This window comes from Mizuhopecten yessoensis, unplaced genomic scaffold (assembly GCF_002113885.1).
Source record: "Mizuhopecten yessoensis strain PY_sf001 unplaced genomic scaffold, ASM211388v2 scaffold2383, whole genome shotgun sequence".
NCBI lineage: Eukaryota > Metazoa > Mollusca > Bivalvia > Pectinida > Pectinidae > Mizuhopecten > Mizuhopecten yessoensis.
The window spans coordinates 617,468-642,321 of NW_018404519.1; the positions used below are offsets into that span (position 1 = coordinate 617,468).

The window sequence follows — 24,854 nt, forward strand, 5'->3', positions numbered from 1 at the left end:
AAAAAAATGTCAAACCATGACACTTCAACTATAAAATATACATGCTGTTACATTAGTGCATTTCACAATTATTTTATGTTTTTTAGCAAAAAAAAGCTCCAAAACTTTTTCGCCTCGCTTCGCTCGGTGACAGATTTTATTCTACGCCTCGCCCCCTCTTTCAAATATCCTAGAAACGCCCCTGTATATAGCTAGTGGCCTTGGGTGCCGCACTGATTTGAACTTACCGTTTGTTTACCAACTTAGTGACGCCATGAGTAACTCATTAATTAAACAGCAACGATGTTATAGTGTTATTTGTTGTTTTGTACGACAAACGTACCATGACTGAAGACTAGATTTATATTTTGACGGTGGACCATGCCAGTCACCTCTCGTATCCCCCTTGCGGGCGGGACGCCAAATTAGGTAATAATGAACAAGTCCCCTGTGGATTCATACATTTGTCATCACTAGGTTGCCCCTATAATAATACCATCTGACTTCTAAAACACGCTGTTGATAGAGAATTTGAACCGAAACATTAATTTTCTTTCCAGTACACCAAAAAAGTCTTTGGGCCATACTTAAAATATGTTTTTTTCTTCTTGTTAATTAAACATAAAAACAATCCTCAGAACACGGAAAATCGCTTCTGAGACGTTCTAGAAAACACATTTTTTGGGGGGAGATCCCCCAAACCCCCCTTACGGGAAGGGGGTCTGTACCCTCCCCCTCCTCGCGCTACACGCTCGGGCTGCTGCCTTTCACAGAACACCGTTGACTATTGAGAAAAATGTCTCGGCCCCCCCTTTTAGAAATTCCTGGATCCGCCCCTGAACAGTCTTTCCTTGCGAGATACTCCAGTCCGGCTTCTGATTTATATGGAAAGTGTTTAATTTACTGTTATTTTTTTTAAATCATCTTTAAAAAAAAATCATTTCACTCGGCCTAACTGGACCTTAATAGATGTACATAATTAAGGATCCTATTGTCGCAGTTCTCCAGCGGTACCACGGAATAAGATCTAAGTCCGTGGCAGTACCAAGAACTATAAGATACACTGTGATCAAATGTGATTTCGATTGATTTTACAGAAATATTCCAATGTTTTATAGCGCATAACTGAATTATTAATGTTCTCGGTCTAAATTCTTGGCCAAAGGTATGGTTCGCAACGTTACATGTGTTAAAAACACTAGCGTTTGGTAAGTCTATCTTTCAAAGGAAGGCACGTGATTGCAACTCTTGGTAAACGACGATGACTTTTAACCAATTCGAGTTATCATCAAATGGATTACGAAGAAACGGAGGCCGTTTTTTGTTAAGAGACCCGTGACATTTATACTGATGTTAAATTTCACATTCTAGATTTTTGGCTTTTAGGTTCTATTCCATTTTATATCTGATAGTGGTTTCACAAGCCCATAAGAAAATATCTATTTAAATATGACATATTTGTCGTCCACATCATGAAATGTCTATTGCAATATACAAATTGTATATAGTACATTTTTAAACGCATAAGAGGTAATTGTTTAAGAAAAAGTATATTACAATACATACATTGTATACTAGATGAAGCAAATATAACTGCAATTATACCAAAATTATCAAATAACAAAAAAAAAATCAAAATTGATGCAGATAGTCAGTTTAACCTCAGTAATTATATAATGCCTCAGTCACATTTGCGCCGGGTGCCGACCGGGAAGTAGGAATCGGCCAGCTTCCCGGCGTCCCGGGCGCCGGGGACTTGTTTCCGATGTCTGGGATTTGCCGTGAGTAATGTCACATTAGATATGAACACCGCACGGCACCCGCAAACACTTTACCGGATTAAATCGAACGGACATCTGAAGGATACCGTAGGGAGCCCGTAAGACTATCGCAAAATACTTCAAGGCTATATCTAACGATGGCCGGGCTGTCGTACGGTAGCCGGAAGACATGTTCGTGCGGCCGTGGGACACGGGCAACTTTGACCTCCGCGCTAATAGCGGCTCCCGGCAACGACCCGTGTGGCGTCTAAAAATCCGGCAGATCAGTGGTGGACCCAGGGGTGTTTCCCTAGTTGCCCGGGCAACACCATTTTTCTGTGTCCAAAAATAATGTGGACTTCTGTTTTTGAAGATTTTCCTCTTTTTCATATGGGATTTTCTTCTAATACAAAATGTATCAGAGACGTATAATTCATGCATTATACGTCTCTGTATGTATCAACTATGATTTTCTATGGCAAGCAGCAGTTTGAATATCTATATATGCCTAAGGGTGCAGTTGTCCAAACAAGGAGTCCACTACTTATACTCTAAACAGGTCAATTCAACTAGTTTATTCTGTAAGCCTTACGACTTATAAGATACAAAACACAATATTAATACATATTACCAGGTCAAACAGAGTAATGATGTACAGTAGTGTGATAATTGTAATCGTATCATATATACACACACACACACACACACACACACACAAGAATGTGATAATACTATAATGACTGAGAGCGCTTCTTAAAAGCAAATCTTATATATTTACCAAGATTACACAAATCATTTACATTATTAGCACTGAGCAATTGAACAAGTTTAAATACACTGGGACGACTAAAATAGTATGGCTTCAGGTACTATCTCACCCGTAAATCTGCATAAATAGGACACTTAAGGATGAAGTGAAACTCATCCTCAATATCATGAGTATCACATAATGTATAAACTTTATTGGACCTAGCTAAATTATTGTATCTTTCACTTTCAATATTGAGTTTGTTGGCGCTTAAGCGAATACATGAAATACTGTTCTTATACAACTGATCAATAGTTTTTTTAGGTAGTATTGCAGACAAAAATTATCTACTTAATGCTGATGCAATGTTCATTTTGGGGAATTCTGTATTTTAGACAAAATTTCTTGTACGTGTATATCATAAAATTTGTGCTCTATTAACTTGTACACAATCTTACTTCCATAAATACCCTAATCCTAACTTATTTAATTCTGATTGTATATTTATAATCCAATCATCATTATCTAATATTCTCTGTTCATAACATGCTTTCAATATACAATTGTCTGTTTCTTTCACTTTAACCCAGTATTTTAATATTTTCATTTTCCGAACAATATACATTGGAAGTTTACCTAATTCGCGCTAATAGCTCCCGGCGACGACCCGTGTGGCGTCTAAAAATCCGGCAGATCAGTGGTGGACCCAGGGGTGTTGCCCTAGTTGCCCGGGCAACACCTTTTTTCTGTGTCCAACATTAATCTGGACTTACGTTTTTGAAGATTTTCCTCTTTTTCATATGGGATTTTCTTCTAACGTCAACCATCCTGTGAACTATGATTTTATATGGCAAGCAGCATTTTGAATATCTATATATGCCTTTGGGTGCAGTTGCCCAAATTGCTTTTGATTTTGAAGGTTTTACGTCTGCTTTTACGGCCTTTCGGCCTTTCAGTAGACGAGAACAGATAGGAAATGGAAATAGAAGGGACAAAGTATGGAGAGAGAAAAGGAGAGAGTAGGAGAGGGTAGAGGTGGAGGAGATAGAAGTCGTCTGTCCTATTGACCTACAGGGGGGCTAGTATAATTTTGTGTGACGACTTCTGAGCCAAAAAACCCCCCATAAAACCCGTTTATAGCTCATCATGATGTTGGACGCGGTTAGAGAGGGGCGGAGGGGAGGTATGGCACACCAAGGAAGCCCCTGAAACAAGCCAAGCCGGTTTAGCCCTAGCTGATAGGAATTTACTTAAATCTAGTTTTTGAAGTCCGTCTAAAATTCGTATAAATATACCTAACACTTATTAAAAGTCTAAAATATCCTAACCTCTGAATCGGCGTTATCACGCCTTCGAAAATACCCAGTTGCCCAACAAGGAGTCCACTACTTACGGGATGTGTAGTGGAGCCCCCTGACTACTTATACTCTAAACAGGTCAGTGGTGAAAGCTCAACGGACTGACTACCTAATCGTATTGTTCTAATGTCACTGTGGTGATCACCCTGTCCGTTGAAAGAAGATAAAACCATCTGTTGGAATTAGGTATATATGTAAATTGTTATTTCAAAGGTAGAGTCCATTTCATGATAGATAAACCTGTATTTTCACCTGTGGTTTCATGTACACATGATCACCAGGAGTGATTTATTATACCTGTTAAAAAATGTAAATTTCAAAAATTTCAAAGACAATAAAGCATCCACCTTAGCATCACGTTATCAGGTGAATAATAACCAATGTTAGCATAAAAGCCTGGCATGTATATATATATCTTTTTTTACAGGTGTTGCCCTTGTACATATGCATGCATACAAATTCACAATAAAAGACAAATAGTCAAATCATAATTCATATTTATGACAAAATAAATCAATATTTAATTGCCAAAATGCTCGCCTAAACTACATGCACATGAAAGGCATGACACAAACATCAACATTTTAACCAAAAACCTACATTTTTACCATTGCTTCAGAGAATTTGTTAACACTCGCTCCGCTCGGCCATCATAAAATATAAATACTCTATGTTATAAAATATAACCTGGAATAATATCGCAAACTCAGAAAACTATTCTATGCCTTATTCGATCTGTTTGACAATGGAAATAATGTCCGATAAATTCTAGCTTTCTACGTTTGGCAGTGCTTGAAGAAGTTTAGTATTACATCTTCAGAGAAAAACAATCGCCTCGTTCTGCTCGGCAGGGAGATTATGATTGTCATAATCTCAGAAATAATGAAGTTCTATATATTGTTTGGTGCCAGAAAGTATAGTATACATGTAACCGACATGACAATTATAACTTATTGGGTTTTTTTTAGTCTTTTTCTGAGTTTAAAATTTTGGGCAACACCCAAAATTAATTCCTGGGTCCCCCCTGCAGATATAGTGGCCAATAATCTCACGGCGTCCTTATAATTACGGTACCCCGGCTTGCCGGCCGATTTTTGCCAAAACACTCATCGCCCGGGCGCCTTTTCGGAAATCGGCGCGAATGTGATTGAAGCATAAGTAAGACGTTATCGGGAGAAATATGCCGTCAAAGCATCAACGATATACGCAAGGTTAAACTTCACATGTAAAGATATCCCTTTTAGTATTGACCATTCAGAACGGTGCTTTCTATGCCCTGCATTCAAAACCGTAATTGGTGTCAGATCAATCGGGAATCGTCGGCACTTTCGGTAAAAAGAGAAAGCGCCGACGGTTCCCGATTGGTTTGAGAAAAGATACCCATTCAAATAGCGTCGTTTTACTTGAAAAAAAAATAAACAGAAAATTCCATGTTTTCCCAAATTGAATACCATATAACTCGAATGACAGAATATGTATCTTTATGAATTATAATATCATTCATGTGTACGTTAAGCCGTATGAATTCCCCCTTTTTTACACGATCAAGAATGTTAGCGAAGGCAGATTTCCTCTAACTTAGTCAAGTCTTCAACGTCAACTTTGCGTAAACACTAACATCTATAAACATCCTCGATATCCAGGGGTTACGCTCACTTTCGCTCTCTGCACCCTGGAATATGTCATGGCAAAAAAAAACCTGACCAGTTGCTAGGCTGATACCTGTCCTTTGAAGATTACAAAGGAGAGACGCCCGACTCCAAAGCCTGTCAATTTTTACCGTTACGTGACCCCGAGATTCTTTTGACGAACATCAAAGGATCGAATTAATCTTCTCGTCTCGTCCCCCATTAAGACCCCCTGTCCGCTAACATCCGGGAGCGATTAATGTAAGTTGATTTAATTTGTATAATAATTGTTGTAAAATAAATAAAGTATTGTTTTTACAGAACGGGATAAAATATGTGTGATGTTTCAAATTCATGTCACTGATATGATGAAATTAAAGATCATTCACTGAGGAAATCATTCTGGGGGAATGAAGCGGTGACTCTAAAGATAATATTTGTTGAGCTTTGTGGAAGTAAGTTATTTAAACGTTTTTAGGTACAATTAATATCCTCGGCATGCTCATTTTATTCGAATACCTTGAAATTGTTGTTCATAATATTATGTTCTCTATACAAATCAACAATTTAACAGCCACTTGGCCGGGCCGAGATGGTGTTGACCCAGATTAAATCAACGAGTTGACCAAGTTGATCACCGAGTTAAATCCCGTAATAAACGTTTTGCTAACACCCCTGAAGGTCGGGGATTGAAATAAGACATCGTTACAGTCCATTTATGTAGAAATCCCCCTGTGGAATTGGGGATTTGCAGTTAAGCCTACGAAAGTAGCCATAATACCCCCCCNCTGTCACATACACGACTGTCTTCGATCTCGAAAACCTTACACAACTCGGTAGCGAAGACGACCACATCCTCTTGGGTGCTTTTCTTCTTGACGAGGCTCTGTAGGCCCGCTACTGCCACCTTACAGATGCTACAGCCGACGGCACCGAAGTCCATCGTACCACACTTCGACACGAACCGTTTGTAGCTGGGCACCTTGGAGGGAAGGTACCGGTTCTCAAACATCGGATGAACCGTGTCTGCAGGGACTGCGACATCTCGTTCTGTTTCGCTGCCACTTTTGTACCGATTATAGACCCAGGGGGCACTTACCAGTGTCACAATGACAGCACACAGTGAGACGAGGAGAACGGTTTTCGCATCCATCTTGGCGCAGTGTAAATACACACGAACATCATGTGTATCATACGATCGTGTACGGTGACCCTCGCGTGACACGTCATCGCTCGGGTGACCAGATACTAGCGTCATAACAATGTACAGTTTGTCACAATGATAGTGTTAAAATGATAGGCTACTTCAGGGATGTGTTTTACCACAAATCCATGGCTACTTACATAATTTCATAGGTTTTTAAACCACGTTATGTGGCTTTTGAACAGCAGTCGTAAAACCGATGACACGGAAGTAGGAAAGGAGCGCCGTAACCGTAATAAATTATGAAGTCATATCATGTTAATACATATAAATACGTGGATTTGAAATAAATATTCACTCTAATCATAGAAACTTTCTCATGTGAAAACCTTTTATAGAAACATTGCCTTTTCAAACTACGACACGCCAGGGGCATACTTTCAGGGTATCTATTACATCTGTAGTTACAAGTTATACTTTCCTGTTTATCACTATGACCTAGTGCACGGTATGTGTCCTGCACTGTTTACATACAGATAGGATGACCGCATTGTCATTGTACGTACGACAGGCGTGACCATTTCGATTTTCCGAAAGTGAACTTTCCCTTTCCTGATCGTAACACGCTCTCAATCGTTCAGTATTTACGTAGAGAGATGGCAAGTTATTGAAAATATCTTTAAGTGTATAACAGATATCTGTGAATGAAGTAGAGATATCCTAAAAACTGATCGAAGATACATTTTCTATTAAATAGGTATATCTTATGAATTTATGTTGTTTTGTACACAGACTGTTCGAACCAGCACACATCGCATGCATTATTAAAGATATTATTAAGTTAATGAGTTATCTCCTGAAGTCTATGAGACAGATGATGATAATGAACATTCACGGTAAGTCTGTGGTGAATATGGCGTGTACAGTTCACCATACACATACTAAAAAGTCACACGATTGTTAGTGTGTCCGTCACACGGCCACATGACCATTTAGTTTCCGTAAGGACATATGAACCGGAAGTGTTTTTTGTTACACACAGCTGACGTATTTCCATATGTTTATTCTCTGTCCTGGCTCAATACAATGTTAGTGATGAACAAATCATCTAGAGTGTAGGGCTACACCATCAGAATTACAGCACGCATGCTAAACATGAAACTCTGGAAGATGTTAACAGTCAGAGCCCAACTGTCGGGGTATCAACCCGAAAACAAAGGTATTACATAGATATATGTACCTGTGTATTGAATGATGTAGATTAACGTTTCTAGAGCTGGGCAGTAACGTACGAACGACATAATCAGACGTGGTAGTCGTTCCTTGTGTGAAGACGACAGGGAAATACTACCAGAAGGGTTATGATTAACAATATCCCATGCTTTTTTATGGTCTTTTAATGAACACAACTCCTGGTCTGCAACGTTACATGTACATGTCGGAATATTTCCCTTTCAAGCCATACCAACATACAAGTGAATGATGAAAAAAGAACATGTTTCGTGGCATGCCGTCATTATCTTTACTGTGACGTCACAATTACGTCCCATATTAGATTCAGAGACAACCGTAACAAGCAAGCATTTTGGTGACGTAAGGATGTTCCAGGAATCTCGTTTGCACTGACGACAGACACTTCAATATCGAAAACATAAAGGAATATCTATATTTAGGTCAATAAAAACTAAATTTTTAGAATGTTAATATCAGGATTGAACGGCATTTTTTCCCAATTCCATACCGGTACGAAAACAAAATTAGTTACATACATATTTACCATGAAGAATATGTTTATGTAAACAATTTGCGTTCATATCAGTATAGAATTGAAAGGCGTGAATGGTTTCTTAATCCTCGTGTGACTGCTTTCTCACACCCCTGCATGGTCCATTGTGTTATCTCCGTTATAAACGTGATACGCTGTGCTATCTAAGGGCAGGTAGATTTTCAGCAAGATTTACTTAGGAATGTACAAGGTCTTAAACCAAGGCAGTCACAGCAACAACAAGCAAAGAGGGCACTTTAGAGACCACATGTAGCATTGATCTAATTTCTATTGATAAACACTCATATACACGTACGTAATGAAGATTTCCTATCATTATACATGGAGGAGCATTGGGGTAAACACATTATCTAAGGGACATAAGGGCAGGAACATCAGCGAATTTCTGGAATATTTGTCTCTTTCTTGACCAGCACTTTCTTTTGTCATTATGGTCAAATCAAAATTGGATACAACTGTATTGTCACTTCACTGTCACCACACTGTAGATAGAGAGTTTTCTTAAGAAAATATGTACACAAGAAAAATTGAACCAGGTTTTTATTAGTAAATGATGACAATTCACACCCCTACACAAGGTAATGGGATATCCAAGAACTACGGAATTAGACTGCTCGTCCGTGATATACAATGTAACAGAAAACAAAATCAAGGTTGTTTATCATCCGCATATCTTTAGAAAATCAAAGCGTGCTCAGCATACCTTGTGATATGACGTCAGGTTTGATAAAATGAGAAGACACGTCTATTTTTAGTAACGCACTATTATTATCGCATAGCGCACATGGTAAGCGATCGGGGAAAGCCGTATGCGATTCTCAGTGTTGTGTATTTGAGGCCCGCGCTCCGTCAGCAGTGCATGCGGCACCTATGTGCTTATTCAAATCCCAAGAAATCGACTTTGGTTTCAAACACTATCAACATGGCTAAAGTTTTGGAAGGACTCTTGGGCACACACGTTATTCGTGGTCAGGGAGACAAAGCCGAGAAAGTGTCGGTAAGCTCGCTTTGTGGACGGAATTCCGTGGTTGGCCTGTACTTCTCTGCACACTGGTGCCCCCCTTGTAGGGGCTTCACACCAATTCTTGTTGATTTTTATAAAAGTTGGAAACAAAAAAGTGAGGATGTTAAATTTGAGATTGTGTTTGTGAGCTGGGACAAAGATGCAGCCGGATTCACGGATTATTTCTCCTCTATGCCCTGGCTGGCGCTTCCATTTGACCCAGACAGACAAAAAAAGGTAAGTCGGTAAAAGTTAGCCAGGTGTACACGCTATTTACCTGTGAGGCTGTGAACAGGTATGTATACATCCCTGTATAAGTTACGGTACATGTAGTATATAGGATGGCGTATACATGGTGTGGACATCGGCTGCATGCTCAGATACCGTACATGTTCAACACTATCGTTGATCAGCAGCATGGAACAAGTTACTGTCGTCTGCAGGCTCGCGATCGTGGCCTGGGACCGTGTCTTGTAATAGATGGAGATGGTGGTGTTGTCAGCAGTACGATTAAATATGTATTTCCTATGTAGAATTTTATGAAGTGTGCATTCAATTTCCCCACAAAAATGTATAAAAAACAACCAAAACCATACGACTGATTTTGGTAAAATAGTGACATTTGATCTCAGTATTTTCAAAATTATTACCACATATTCATTAATTACCTTTGTTCCTAAATTATCCTTCTAGTTCAGATTATGGAGAATATTGCAAGTAAAAATTTCAAATATCTAGAATGATGATCAACATACATCCCCATGGGATATAAGGTATGACAAGTTAGCAACAAGGCTTATTGAAGGTGAAAAAGAACATGCAGCACATATAATTTTACCTGTAGACTGCACAACAACCTGAATAACAGCTTGACTTGTTTGGCTTGAGTACTGAGACTGGTTAGCTTAATGATTAGTTGTCATATTATATCCCATTGTCCTTTTTTTGAGTAAAAATTATGTCAGAGCCCACAACAAGATTCCTACTCGGAGATGTACCCAGAAAAAATGCCAAAAGGATGCCAACTGTTATCGCCCTGAAAATGGGCATATTTTGTTTTTGCTTAAAAATATATGTAGATTTTCACATTTGAAGTTGTAAAACAATTAATTGCTTCACCATTACATCATTACGCTGTGCTTAATTAATGTGCATTGTACACGGCCATGACTAGCCTAGGATATATTTTTAAAATGTTTTATTTTGGTTCCAAGACTGGGCAAAATTTCAACAACAAATGGCTCAGTTAAGGCCAGGAATAATTCAAAATGGTTCCAATTACAGGCTTATGATGCATGATAGAATTCCATGAGCCTGATACATTGTAGGGATCCCTGTGGTGATAATTGTAGGTGTCCCTGTGTGGTCAGTGGAAGGTAATTTTGTCATAAGTTAACACCATAGTTGAAAAATCATTTGTCTAAGAAAAGTAAATTCAAGCCATCAAATAAAACAAATATAATTTAGCTTCTTTTGGAATCATGAAATCAATCTTTATTTCCTCTGTAATTGGTCAATATTTGTTTTTGCAGAACATTGTCACCACAAGAAGTAAATATTTTATATTTCTACCGACTGTATAAGTTAATGTACTATAAAAATCCAGCAAAGTAACTTAAATTTTTATCTTGATCGTCTTGTTATACACTCTGGAATTATCAGGTACAAAGAATGATTTTAATGATTTTCCATTTTATGAGGTTAATGAAAGAAGTCAAGAACTTATAATACCATTTATGAGTTTTATGCAATTGGTTCCATTGTACAGTCTTCAATGTAGCCATCTTGATTTCATGCCTACATTGTCTGTCATAATGTCATGATGTCATGTCTAGACTATTGTCGGTCAATGTCATGATGTCATGATGTCATGTCTAGACTATTGTCGGTCAAAGTCATGATGTCATGCCTATGGTCTTCATAGTCACTATATCGTGGCTTGTCTGTCATGATGTCATGTCTTGTCTGTCATGATGGCATGATGTCATGTCTAGACTATTGTCGGTCAAAGTCATGATGTCATGCCTATGGTCTTCATAGTCACTATATCGTGTCTTGTCTGTCATGATGTCATGTCTTGTCTGTCATGATGTCATGATGTCATGTCTAGACTATTGTCGGTCAATGGCATGATGTCATGATGTCATGCCTATGGTCTTCATAGTCACTATATCGTGTCTTGTCTGTCATGATCATGTCTCTGTTCTGATGTTGGAATGGGTGGTATTATATGAGGTAAAATATGTTTTATTTAAGCATGAAACTGCTTTCAGTTGGTTATTCATTGGCAATGTGAATGCCAACTGGACAAAAGGCAAATTCAATAAAGTGTACTAGCACTTCATGATGGATTTGTCTTTGTACAGTTGTACAATACTTATATTTTTGAAATCTGTTTATCTTAGAGATAAAATTAAGTTTCACTTGCCATTAATATTATTGAGCATTTAGTTTCCAGATAATGTATTTATCGTATATACTTGTTCAATCATAATAGATTATCTGCCTGTCCAGGGACGGTCAGGTGTATCCAATGTAACAATTATGATGTCATAATAATGATGATGTCAACAATCGGCTCATGGCATTCACTGCCTGTATGAATGCCATCTTAATGTGGTAAAGTTATGTGGTGGGCATGCCATACGGTGGTAAATATTTGTGTGTTGACTGACTACATTGTACATGATCAGAAACATTCTGTTGTAACACATCAGTTTATTTCATAATTCCTGATATATCTATTTTAAACTCTGAAGTGCCTATGCATGCAGTAATCATAAATCTCAGGTGAAATTTTGCAGAACCAAGCTGTAGTGCTTGGTAATGTCTGTCTCCAGTGTGTGCTGCAGTGTCTTACATAAGGGGGAGTCGCTGTAGACAGCCAACAGTGATACCCAGCCTCAGATAGAGAATTTACTGCCCCTGGCTGAGAGCTTATGTTAGTTTTTTCTTCACCATCCCTTCCTTTAAAAATATCTAGTTACCTCAATACATAACACAGAAGATTGAAAACCAGGGCGTCTCTTCAAAAATTGAAGTGGATGTGTTTTTAATTTGTTTACTGCAGTATTATTTAATTACTTTCATACATGTCTGCATTTTTTCGTGTCTGTGAAGAACTTTCTGAATTTTTACTGCTTACAAGACTTTTTCCAGACAATGTCTACATGGATGGCCAGGTCCTGGAGATTGAATACAATTTGACACTGAATTATTAAACATATATAGTGTTCCATTCCATACATCTGTAGATGTTGTACAAATACTAGTTTAATCTTGATGCAAACATCCGTCTACTGTAAGTTTTTTTGATGAGAAGCTGCAAATATGAAATCAACTACTCTGAAATTCCCTTTTTTCATTTGTATTTCAATTTCAAAAATTCAAATTGTTTTTCAATAAACTTTGTAGTAGAATATTTCATTCACAATTTTGTTTTAAATATTGAAATAATGGAAGTGCTTTTTTATTGTTATGTAATTACATATAATTTTTTTAAGCTTTAAATTGTGAATTTTCCAGGTTTTATCAATTGTTTGATCTGTGGCACATGAGAGTAAAAACGGCTGTATCTGGGAAAAAAATCGGTGAGAAATATGAAAAAAACAATTGTTTTAAATTTTGCGATATTATGCATCAAGTAGGAATCAAGTAGAACAGCTGTCCGATTCCTCAGCATTGAGATGACTAATCAGTGAGTATCAGTTCCTAAATAACACAGTCGTGATTAATGGTACTGCCAATAAAAACACCATGTGTTATATAGCCTCATCTATAAAACACTACATTACAACACGGCCGTCTCCACTCCGTAGTTCACTCTGATAATGGCCAGCAGTCTTCTACCTGCTGGATTTTATTCACAAATTTGCAATTATTAATTGTGGTCCCAGTACTCATAATGTTTGGTGCAGTTAACTGGTGCTACAATGCCTGTGTAGAATGGGTAGCACACATGCAATATCATACTTTTCTCCCCCAGGAGAATTACACGCCATATGCTATGTGAATGTTACAAGAAAGTGGCATTATCAATAGCACCACAGTAGCAACATAGGAAGAAGTGATCACACTGTGCAGGAGAGTTGATTCTCTACTTAGTTCCACATACTATTTATGTGAGCAACATTTATGCCACATTTCACTCAATAAACACACCTCTTACAAATATAATCAAGGATTAATCTAGCCCATATTTACGCCCTGCCACAAAGTGTTTGCCCTGCTTGTATGTCTACCCAGTGTTTGTCCTGCCTGTAAAGTTTTCAGGTTTAGGTCAGTTCTGGACCAGGCTGCAGCTCGGGTCCTGTAGCTTCATATCCTTATGTGCCTTGTTGAGTACAGCATATGTTTCATGGATTTTTGTGACCTTCACCTTTGAACATGACCTCTGTGACCTTGGTTAAGATTTTGTGTTTAGGTCAGGTAATTAAAGACTATAAGTATTGCAGCTGCGTTCGTACAATTTTACATGTTAATGCCCCTGTATGAGTACAGCAGCATGTTGCATGACTATTTGTATCCTTGACCTTTGACCTTGATCTCTATGACCTACAGGTGTATCATTACAGAAATGAACATATCTCCAGATGTGATAAGTTGTACTTATCCAGATCAAACTTAGATTGATCACTGACATTCAAATGCATGTATTTAGGCATGCTATTTGTTGATTTGACTCTGCTTTATAAGACTTTTTAGTTTTCATTTATGTTAGAGGTGTCTTCTGTATATATTCTTCCTTTCACTACAAAAGGATGGAATTTGTCGTGATATCGAAGGATATACCACTTTTCCAATTAAATATTTGGGAGACATACTGCATAAGATATGTGTCTGGCAACTTGATGCTCCAGTTGCTCTTCTATCAAAAGGGTTTACATTAATGAACAAATTCATGCGTATTATTTGTATACATCCCCTAAAGGAAGTAAGAAGTGTCTGCTCCGGTATGAAATATGTCTTCACAACTCAAGCATGTAATCAGTAAGGAAATCAGTATTAAAAATGAGAATACTGGATATAAAACCTAGATATATCAAAGGGTATAATTTTGTTCAGGTCTTAACATGATGAGTGATTTATTAGTGATGTCTGGAATTCGAACTGGCCTTGATTGGATTTCCGTGTCCCTCATGTCTGTTTCATTGTCCCTTGTGTCTAGCTATGTTGTTGGTTAAGTGATATGGCCTAAGGATCCTGCTTTTAAGGATTTCAATAAACAGAAATTTTTCTAAAATTTTCAAATACTACACAATAGTGATATATCCAGATAAAATGAGTATTATTAATTTCTTAATTATTAAATATCATTTAACTTAATTTTGAGGACCCCCGTATCAGTGCCAAAAACTAACTAAGCATTGAGCCGTTTTTTCTGGCATTTCTAAACCTTTGATAAATCGGGACTATTAATGAGAAATATCTAAGATGAACAAAATCAACAACAGTGTTCTGAGTGTAGAAATTGAGCAGAGCTGGACACAGATTCGAACCCAAGACTTAGATTGCTATGTTTTTGCTCTCACTGATTGAGCTACCCAGTCAACGGAAGTGTCCTGGCCGAACGGTGCTACAGTTATTACTTATATTGTATTAAAGTGGAAGTAAAGGGGAGGTTACTCTATATAGGAAAAACCACAGAGCAATGGGACAGGGTTCCTTAACTCATTCACCCTGGAAGACGCATTCAAACTCCAATTTCAAGGTTAGAATAGTCCATTATAAAATTTCAGGGGTGAATGAGTTAAGCTCTTCTCATCTTGGAAAAAGGTAATTCAGGACATCTAAATACTTAATTGAATTTGATTCGTTTTACAATGATTATGAAACAATATATAAACTTACATTGATTAAATAATAACTCTTGGTGCCCCAGATAGAAACGTGCATGGAGTGTTAACTCATTCACCCCTGAAGCTTCATAATGAACTATTCCAACCGTTGATTTGAAAGAGTTCAAATGTGTCTTCAGGGGTGAATGAATTAATATAACAGGAAACCAGACATGAGTACCGGTACACAAACCAAGCTAAAATTCTAAATCCAAAACTCTTACAACCTGTCAAACCAAGGGGACATGTGGCATTGCCGTATACATTCTCAGTTCCTGGAGGGTTTTTTAAGTATTGTATGTCTTCTCTTCCTGGAGTTGTATACATTATGTAACATGCTGCTAGCCATCTGGCCAGTAGGAATTACTATATGTAAAGGGCATCCTGAGTGGGTTCTTAGTGGATCTAGCTGCTCTACTGATGGAGTACCAGGCTCATTTGGATGTAGTGTTGACAGTTTTTACCATATGGATGTATAGTGTACCATATTCCAAAGGTTCTGGTAGAATTCATCACAGAATCATTTTCACTCTTAAACCAGGGCATACAATTAGACTAGAAAAAATATGTTAAAGAAATTTAGAAGAATTATTAGCTTTAAGTTCTATACAGTAAACAAAAATCAATTACAGAGTACCATCAACAATTTGGGAATGGTTGATATTATTGCTGCCTAAAGTTGTTTGGTGTGACCTCTGTTGCTTAGCTAAATAAGAGCTAGTTCAGTGAGTTTGAACACAATTAACCTCCATGTAAGATCAGTCATTGCATGCACTTCATATCACTTACTATCTCTATTGAGGAGAGTTCTTTTGCCTGTTTCCTTGACAACAAATGTTGATTTTGCATATCGCCCATCTGTGATGGGTCATTTTATAGAGAATAATACATGCCTTTTTCCATATCACACCCAGTATCAACCCGAGACTGCAATATCAGCCCAAGGGCCGAAGGCCCGAGGGCTGATATTGGTCGATAGAAACTTCTATCTTATGATCTATTTTTCTTTTTGAAATATTGAAAAACGAAAAAAAATCCAAAAGGGGTGTGATATGGGTTTCGTGGGCTGATACGGGTTTTGGGGTGTGATACGGCGGGGGATGATACAGATTTTGGGGTGTGATACGGCGAGGGCTGATATGGGTTAGAGCAAATGTGTCGTATCGCATATACAAAAAACCCGTATTTATTAGTAAGTAGTATGTAATAAATAGTATTACCTCCATTGATCCACACAAAACGTTTCTAAATATTTCATATTTTAAAAAACGAAAATTAGTTAGCACATAAGTATAAAAACGTGGAGGCTATATGTTTATTGAGCAGAATTTATGCATATCCAATGATCATACTGCACACCGGTGCCACATAGATCATCGAGAGGTTTGAGGATGAGCATAACTTATGCATGTTGAGTCAGATATATGTTCACCTTGTAAATACATTGTACCACATGACAAAGTTGACACTAGAGTTGTTTTCAGAATTCATTTAAGAATGATTGGAATAAGAAGCCTGCTGCATTTATTAATCGTCACTTTTTATAGTTAAATACATTGACCATGTTGCAAACTTGTGACAGACTAGATTATGTTACCATCAGCTTTAATTTCTTGGTCTTCTTAAAGTTATAAACCCTAATGAATTAACCTGCTAATTATATTAATGAATTGACTCACTAGTTCTAAGATATTCGGGGGCCGTAGTGACTGAGTGATTAAGGTGTCTGCACTGTCCAAGATCATTTGCCCTCCACCACTGGGTCACAGGTTCGAGGCCTACATGCATGGAGCAGTGGCCAGGTACTAGTCGCAGGTTGTTGGTCCACCACCAAAACCCGGCTCATCCTTAAATAACCATAGCTGTTAATAGCCATTTATAGCTGTCAATCAACCCATCAAAAATATTATATAAGTTATGTGTATTTAGTGTGCACTACTACTGAAAAACATGGTCTGGTACAGGCTGTTAGTAATTATACTGCTTAAATCACTTCACTTTTTTAGTACAATTTTGATAACATTGAGATATCTCACAGCAAATTCATAATCAAAAATGAAAAGAAGACACTGAAATATATATTGTCAGTGAAGTGGTAAACAAAGGGCATACTATCAAGGTTTTACTCTAAACGAGGGACATTATAATGAAGTTTTACTTTAGATGGGCATTATAATGAGGTTTTCCTGTAGATGAGGGGCATTATAATGAGGTTTTACTGTAAATGAGGGGCATTATAATGAGGTTTTACTGTAGATGAGGGGCATTATAATGAGGTTTTACTCTAAACGAGGGACATTATAATGAGGTTTTACTTTGGATGGGCATTATAATGAGGTTTTACTGTAGATGAGGGCATTATAATGAGGTTTTACTTTAGATGGGCATTATAATGAGGTTTTACTGTAGATGAGGGCATTATAATGAGGTTTTACTTTAGATGGGCATTATAATGAGGTTTTACTGTAGATAAGGGCATTATAATGAGGTTTTACTGTAGATGAGGGGCATTATAATGAGGTTTTACTGTAGATGAGGGGGCATTATAATGAGGTTTTACTGTAGATGAGGGGCATTTTAATGAGGTTTTACTGTAGATGAGGGGCATTATAATGAGGTCTTACTTGAGATGGGCATTATAATGAGGTTTTACTGTAGATGAGGAACATTATAATGAGGTTTTACTGTAGATGAGGGGCATTATAATGAGGTTTTACTGTAGATGAGGGGCATAATAATGAGTGTATTTGAGTTACTGGTCCTAAAATGTTGGGACACATTTAATACGTACATTGTTTGTGTATAAAGTTAAACTTTGATATAGTCCTAAAACACATTTTGTGTATCCATAGTTAATGACATGAAGAGTGTTGTGTGTTGTTTATATTCTACTGATAGTCTTGTATATAACAGCTTGCGTGAACTGAACATTTGAGATACAGACAGGAGTTAAATATATTATAACACTCCACACAATTATCTCATTATGAGCTGGAGTATTATATATCATAGTAAGTCAACAGATGGTTTTCTTCTTCCTTATAACTTCTATCATCGGAGAGAAAACTCTAGTTCATCAGTTTGACTGCAACTGACACAACATGCTGGTTTGTGGAAGTCTTAGAGCTCAGTTAGTGGCTATGACAGTCAGGTTTAATTTACACAGTTGTTAGAAAGATCAGAATTCAAGGGATATAAATCCTGTTCATGCTAAGGCCAGATTGTAATTTAAACTTGTATTGTCAAACAAATTTTAAAACAAAGGAAAGATTTCAAGCCTTTCTTGTAGGAAAAGATCCAAATGTTTCAGAAAATAATGAAATATGATGGAAAAACAAAATCAATCGAAATAATGATTACCATAGTCGTGATTTTTCACAGTGAATTCATATTTTGGTGTACATGTCTGTGATAACATAAAAGGTTTTGTCAGGTCATGCCAAGGTCATTTTGGACTAGTCTACATTACCTGGGTACATGCTTGGTCTCAGTCTAATTTTGTCAATGTGTCAATATTTGGAACCTCTATTACACTTAAAACTTGTTTGTTAAACATTTGTGAATACATGTATCATTGTTTTTTTTCTGTATACCTTTTGGGCCGATAATGGGCCCCAATTCCCAATTAAAACTATTTCATATTTATGCCTTATTCCCAAAATTTGAAGTTTACTCCTGAAAATTTCCTTCCCAATTGGTATATTTTTTCCCAAAATGAGACAAAAAGGCCCCACTGTGTATGTAAACTTAAAGTAATTTTAGACAATGTTCCAGTTTTAATCTTGATTTAAGGCATTATGTTGCATTCTTGAGATGGGAGAAATTGATAAGAGTGTGGAAGCATATTTTTACCAAATAACATGACTACAGGTGAAAATACTTTGTTAAATTTTACATTATAATTCTCATGGAAAAAATGATTTATAAATGAAATTACATTAAACTTTGTCACTAAAATCATGAGAGAATATCCTGGATTTAACTTTCTCTTATTTGGGTTGCGCACACATGTTAACTTTTAAATATTTCCCCCCTATTTCTACAGGTGTTTCTACTGCCATTTTAATAACGGCTTTCTGAAGTTGGCTTGTTGATATATTTTTCTAATGAAGTACCTGAATAAGAGGATGTCGAGGATAACCTACCCTTATCACAGCCTATTAGAACACTATCCCAGCTCTATATCTAGTTACCACTGATGATTGGAGGATAATTGTCCATCTCTATGACCAATTTACCCTGGCTGAGATAAAACAGAGTGAGAATTAGTGACCCCACAACTCAAGTGAGTGGTAAATCGTCTTAGGATGGTTGGGGTTGAGTGATTGATGGGGAGGAGAGTAGCCAACTCCTGTGACAGGAGTTACCAAGGTAACAAAATATCCAGTTATTGGTAGCATGAAGACTGTAAATAATAAATACTGCAATCAAAGGTGTAAATTTCCCCAACAAAATAAGTCTGGTTAGTTTATTGCTCTATCCATAACATGACTGTTATCTAATGAAAAAAGACTGGTCGGATTATTGCTGTTCATACTATGTAACTATTCTCTAATGAAATAAGTCAGATTAGCTTATTGCTGTACATAATGTGACTATTCTCTAATGAAATAAGTCTGGTCAGCTTATTGCTGTACATAACATGACTATTCTCTAATGAAATAAGTCTGGTCAGCTTATTGCTGTTCATACTATGTAACTATTCTCTAATGAAATAAGTCAGATTAGCTTATTGCTGTACATAACATGACTGTTCTCTAATGAAATAAGTCTGGTCAGCTTATTGCTGTTCATACAATGTAACTATTATCTAATGAAATAAGTCAGATAAGCTTATTGCTGGACATAACATGACTGTTCTCTAATGAAATAAGTCTGGTCAGCTTATTGCTGTACATATTATGTAACTATTCTCAAATGAAATAAGTCTGGTTAGTTTATTGCTCTATACATAACATGTAACTATTCTCTAATGAAATGAGTCTGGTCAGCTTATTGTTGTATATATAACATGTGCCTGTTTCATAATTGAGTTCTGGTTAGCTTATTTCTGTTTACCTGACATATAACTATAGTTAAATAAGTCTGGTTAGCATATTGGTGTATACAAGTGTATATAATATAAAATAGTTCTCTAATCAAATAAATATAAGCTAAGTAGGGCCCTAGCTGGTCCACCAGAGGGAAGTATTGGTTTTCCTCTTTCAGTCAGTCTGTTATTCAAGAGCATATGATATCTTGTATACTGTGTTACTTACAATCCCCAAAGTTTGCAGGTGAGGACTTGTGTCTGACTATATACAGAGTTATAGCCCTTTGTTCACTGTGAATCACATTGTCTGTGGCATTTCTCATATATATTTTTATCTACTGTTACAAAAGTTTGTATGCAAGTAGCTCTTGGCATGGTGCTGAGTCAAGCACTACACTCAGGTCTTGTCTCCTGCGATGGGTCTTTGTACTTTTTGATACTGTCGTTGGTGCAGAGATAGGGGACTATTGATTGATTGATTGTTTGCAATACTTGGCCTTATTGCAAATTGATGATTGTTGCCACTGCAAACCTCCTCGAATTGTAATTTAATAGTCTGGTTAATTTAAAGATGTATAGATGCATTCAAAACATGTAAATCCATCCTCTTAAGAAAGTGGTTAGATTATTGCTGTATTTGTAACTTTTTTTGAAGGAAATCTTCTTTTATTAGCGTTCTGGTAGTTCTGCATATTTTATTCTATGAAAATTCTAATGTTATAAAAATAACATAACATTTTCTTGACTTAAATAGCCTATTACTATTAGAGATTTTCTTGGTCAATATTGTTTTCACTATCTTATCTATTTCAAAAATGTTCCACAATGTAAAGTTAACTCTGCTGTTGAAGGTGAAAAAAAAGTTAAAGTATGATTAGGTTAAAATTTCTTGTTTTGAATATATTTGTGAAAATTTAAACCATCTTTTCAAACTGTTGGTTTTTAGCTCACCTGGCCCAAAGGGCCAAGTGAGCTTATGCCGTGGTGCGTCGTCCGTCGTCCGTCTTCAATATTTTACTTTAAACAACTTCTTCTGGATAACCAAGAGGCCCAGGCTGATGATATTTGTCCAGTTGCATGCTAGGATGAAGGGCTACCAAGCTTGTTCAAATGAATGACCTTGACCCATTTTCAAGGTCACAGGGGTCAAATATTATAAAATCTTCAAACGACTTCTCAATAACCAAAAGGCCCAGGGTACTGATATTGGGCCTGTATCATGCTTGGAGGAAGGGCCACCAAGTTTGTTTAAATGAATGACCTTGACCCACTTTTCAAGGTCACTGGGGTCAGATGTCTCAAAATCTTCAAACGAATTCTTCTCAATAACCAAAAGGCCCAGGGTAATGATATTGGACCTGTAGCATGCTGGGATAAAGGGCTACCAAATTTGTTCAAATGAATGACCTTGACCCACTCTCAAGGTGGCATGGGTCAAATGTCTTAAAATCTTCAAACAATTTCTTCTGAATAACCAAAAGGCCCAGGGTACTGAAATTGGGCCTGTAGCGTGCTTGGATGAAGTACTACCAAGTTTGTTCAAATGAATGACCTTGACCTATTTTAAACCTAGTGTCCTTCTTTGACATTCAAGGTCACAGGTGTCATATGTTTAAATCTTTTAATTGGTTCTTATGAATCAAACACTGATATTCCACATGTAGCTGTATTTTAGTCCACTTTTAAGATTACAAGTGTGAGATTAATATCAGGTGAGCGATGCAGGCCCATAGGGCCTCTTGTTCTCATTTAACTTCCTTTTTTTTCGTGAGTTTCAGCGGATTGTCTAAACACCCATGTACTTTTTACATTCCATTAACATTTTGGAAATGTTGTGGCCAAATTTTGTGATTATGTCAGATCTTTTGAATCAATGGAATTAAAGAAATGAAAATTGAATTGATTTTCTGTCAGAATAGAAATTTTAATATGCTTCAATCGGAACATAAAGTACGTCCTTTCATTTCAACAATTTGATAGGTTGATGTCAAAAATATTGCCAACCTACCCTATTTTTTCTGAGGATGATGCCAAAAGCACAAGTAAAAAAATGTTTGGCCTAAGGCATATCATGTCAATTTGTGGTGTATTTTTGTGTACAATAAAAAAAAACAGAACACAAAAACTGAAATATACAGGACTTCCAGTCTTTTAAATACAGTGAAACAAGGTACATTTGTACATCTGACATGTGACACAACAAATTGGTCATATTAGACAGAATGTTGGTATACACAGGTCTTATTTAGTAAACTATTGGATGACATCATTATGGGAAATAAGACAAGATGTCAGAACATTCAGGGTCAGATTAGACAGGTTAGAATACTGAGGGGTCAGATTACTCTGGGGTTAGATTACACAGGGGTTAGATTACACAGGGGTTAGATTACACAGCGGTTAGATTACACAGGGGTTAGATTACACAGGGGTTAGATTACACCGGGTTGGATTACACAGGGTTGGATTATGCAGGGGTTAGATTACACAGGGGTTAGATTACACAGGGTTAGATTACACAGGGTTAGATTACACAGGGGTTAGATTACGCAGGGGTTAGATTACTCTGGGGTTAGATTACACAGGGGTTATATTTCACAGGGGTTAGATTACTCTGGGGTTAGATTACACAGGGTTAGATTACACAGAGTTAGATTACACAGGGTTAGATTACACAGGGGTTAGAGTACACAGGGGTTAAATTACTCTGGGGTTAGATTACACCGGGTTAGATTACACAGGGGTTAGATTACACAGGGGTTAGATTACACAGGGTTAGATTACACAGGAAACAGAACATTCAGGGTCAGATAAGATAGGATAAAATACTGAAGGGTCAGATTACTCTGGGGTTAGATTACACAGGGGTCAGATTACACAGGGGTTAGATTACACAGGGGTTAGATTACACGGGGGTTAGATTACACAGGGTTAGAATACACAGGGGTTAGATTACTCTGGGGTTAGATTACACAGGGGTTAGATTAGATAGGATAGAATACTGAGGGGTCAGATTATTCAGGATGTCAGAATATTCAGGGTCAGAATTGAGAGGAGAAACAGTTGGTATTATAAACAGGTAGGCCATGATATAATATGTCAGTGATTGAGCAAGTATTTAGCTTTAAAATGATTACGTTTTATAGGTCCATTTCAACATGTTCCACCAATTTTTCCTATTATACGGAACATAACAATTCATTTTATATGAGCAGCGCTAGAAACCCATCTGTCAATTCTATTAATGGGCATGGCAATATTTAAACCATAACTGTCGGAAACCAGAGCAAATAATGTCGAAATTGTATAATATCCTCTTTTTGAAAACGTCTATTGTATTTACTTGAAATCGATAGTTATATTTTACAGCAAATGATTTATCATTCTCGTAGTTAAATGTGGCATTTATGTAGAACAATGCACACTTTTTATGCTAACATTATAGAAACACTAAAAACATGCTACAGACATGCTAACAACTCCAAACTGAATATCAACAGGAAAATCGTGAAATATGTGTTTACCATTAACTCAATTCTGTTGAAATATCGCGGCCGCCTATGTACAACAGCATCATGAGGTTCTCGTTACACATTCCCCTCCTATTTATATTACTGAGTGCTGCTCCGGCAAACCTGTCTGGCTTAAACATTGGGAAAATGGGAAAACTATCTGTCTTAAAACATAAAATATCCTAAATAAATAAGTTTAAAAAACGAACATGGTGGTTCTAGTAATTTCATAAAAGATAAATGTTGTTCATATTTGAGTAATATTCATATTGAATTAGAGAAATAAAAAGATAAGCTTGCAGTATTTTTGACAAATAAGTTGTATGTTGCAGGCAGTACAAATCATACTGGTATCAGAGAGGTCTGCTATCTATTGAGCTGTGATGTACTTAATTTCCAAACAACCCTTAGTCTACCATATTTCCTGTAACTGTTAGAAATACAGTAGGTAGGTATACATTATGAGTGCAGATCAACTCTACATTCGAAGAAAATATTTTTGATACAATAATGATATAAAAATGCAAACTCCAATGAAAGAAATAAGTAAATGTTGATTTGTTTTCCAGAGTAAGATTGAATAATTACTTAAACTACAAGTTATTAAGTTTGTCCAGAATATTTACTAGAGTCACGTCCACTAATGTAAAAAAAAAAATGAATGTAGAGAAAAGTGGTTCAACAACGAGGGACAATGTCATTAGTGATTAACCAACACTTCTGTAATTTATGGGATGAAACACGGGAAATGGTGGTACCTTTAATTAAATTTCTCTTTTAAATTTGACTTTTGAGGAAAGTCCACATGTAAACTTAGAGTTTGAGGATTGAAAAGACTTTCAAAGATCATTTGTGAAACAAGAACTGTGCTTAACTCCGATAATTGGAGGCTGCAGTTGTATTAAAAAAAAATCGATTCGGTGAACTTTGAGAAACATTGTCCGGTCGTCAGTGATAAAACAGTCCTGTTTGGTGTTACAACCAATCTCCTTCAGGCCTTTCCAGCAGCACAGGAATAGCTTCAAAATTGAATTAATGTTCTGATAGGCTTCAGACGTAAGCTGTCA

The 24,854-nt window shown here is 36.8% G+C and overlaps 2 protein-coding genes across 4 annotated transcripts in view; one reads left to right on the forward strand and one right to left on the reverse strand.

Annotated features, from left to right (window-relative positions):
• The window catches only part of LOC110445858 (sphingomyelin phosphodiesterase-like), a 42,790-nt gene extending 36,164 nt beyond the window's left edge, over nt 1-6,626 (reverse strand). The window contains exon 1 of the mRNA XM_021490685.1: nt 6,273-6,626. Within this exon, the coding sequence (XP_021346360.1) occupies nt 6,273-6,626 (354 nt within the window). The remainder of the gene's footprint in view (nt 1-6,272) is intronic.
• Nucleotides 6,627-7,574: 948 nt separating this feature from the next.
• The window catches only part of LOC110445844 (nucleoredoxin-like), a 50,967-nt gene continuing 33,687 nt past the window's right edge, over nt 7,575-24,854 (forward strand). The window contains exon 1 of one of the 3 annotated variants that reach the window (XM_021490660.1): nt 7,575-7,836. Coding sequence is in view for 2 of the 3 variants with exons in the window: in XM_021490658.1 (XP_021346333.1) it covers nt 9,188-9,643 (456 nt within the window). In the remaining variant the exon portion in view is untranslated. Of the gene's footprint in view, nt 7,837-9,159; nt 9,644-24,854 lie in introns of those variants that run through there. The other 2 variants (XM_021490658.1, XM_021490657.1) reach the window with 2 other exon arrangements.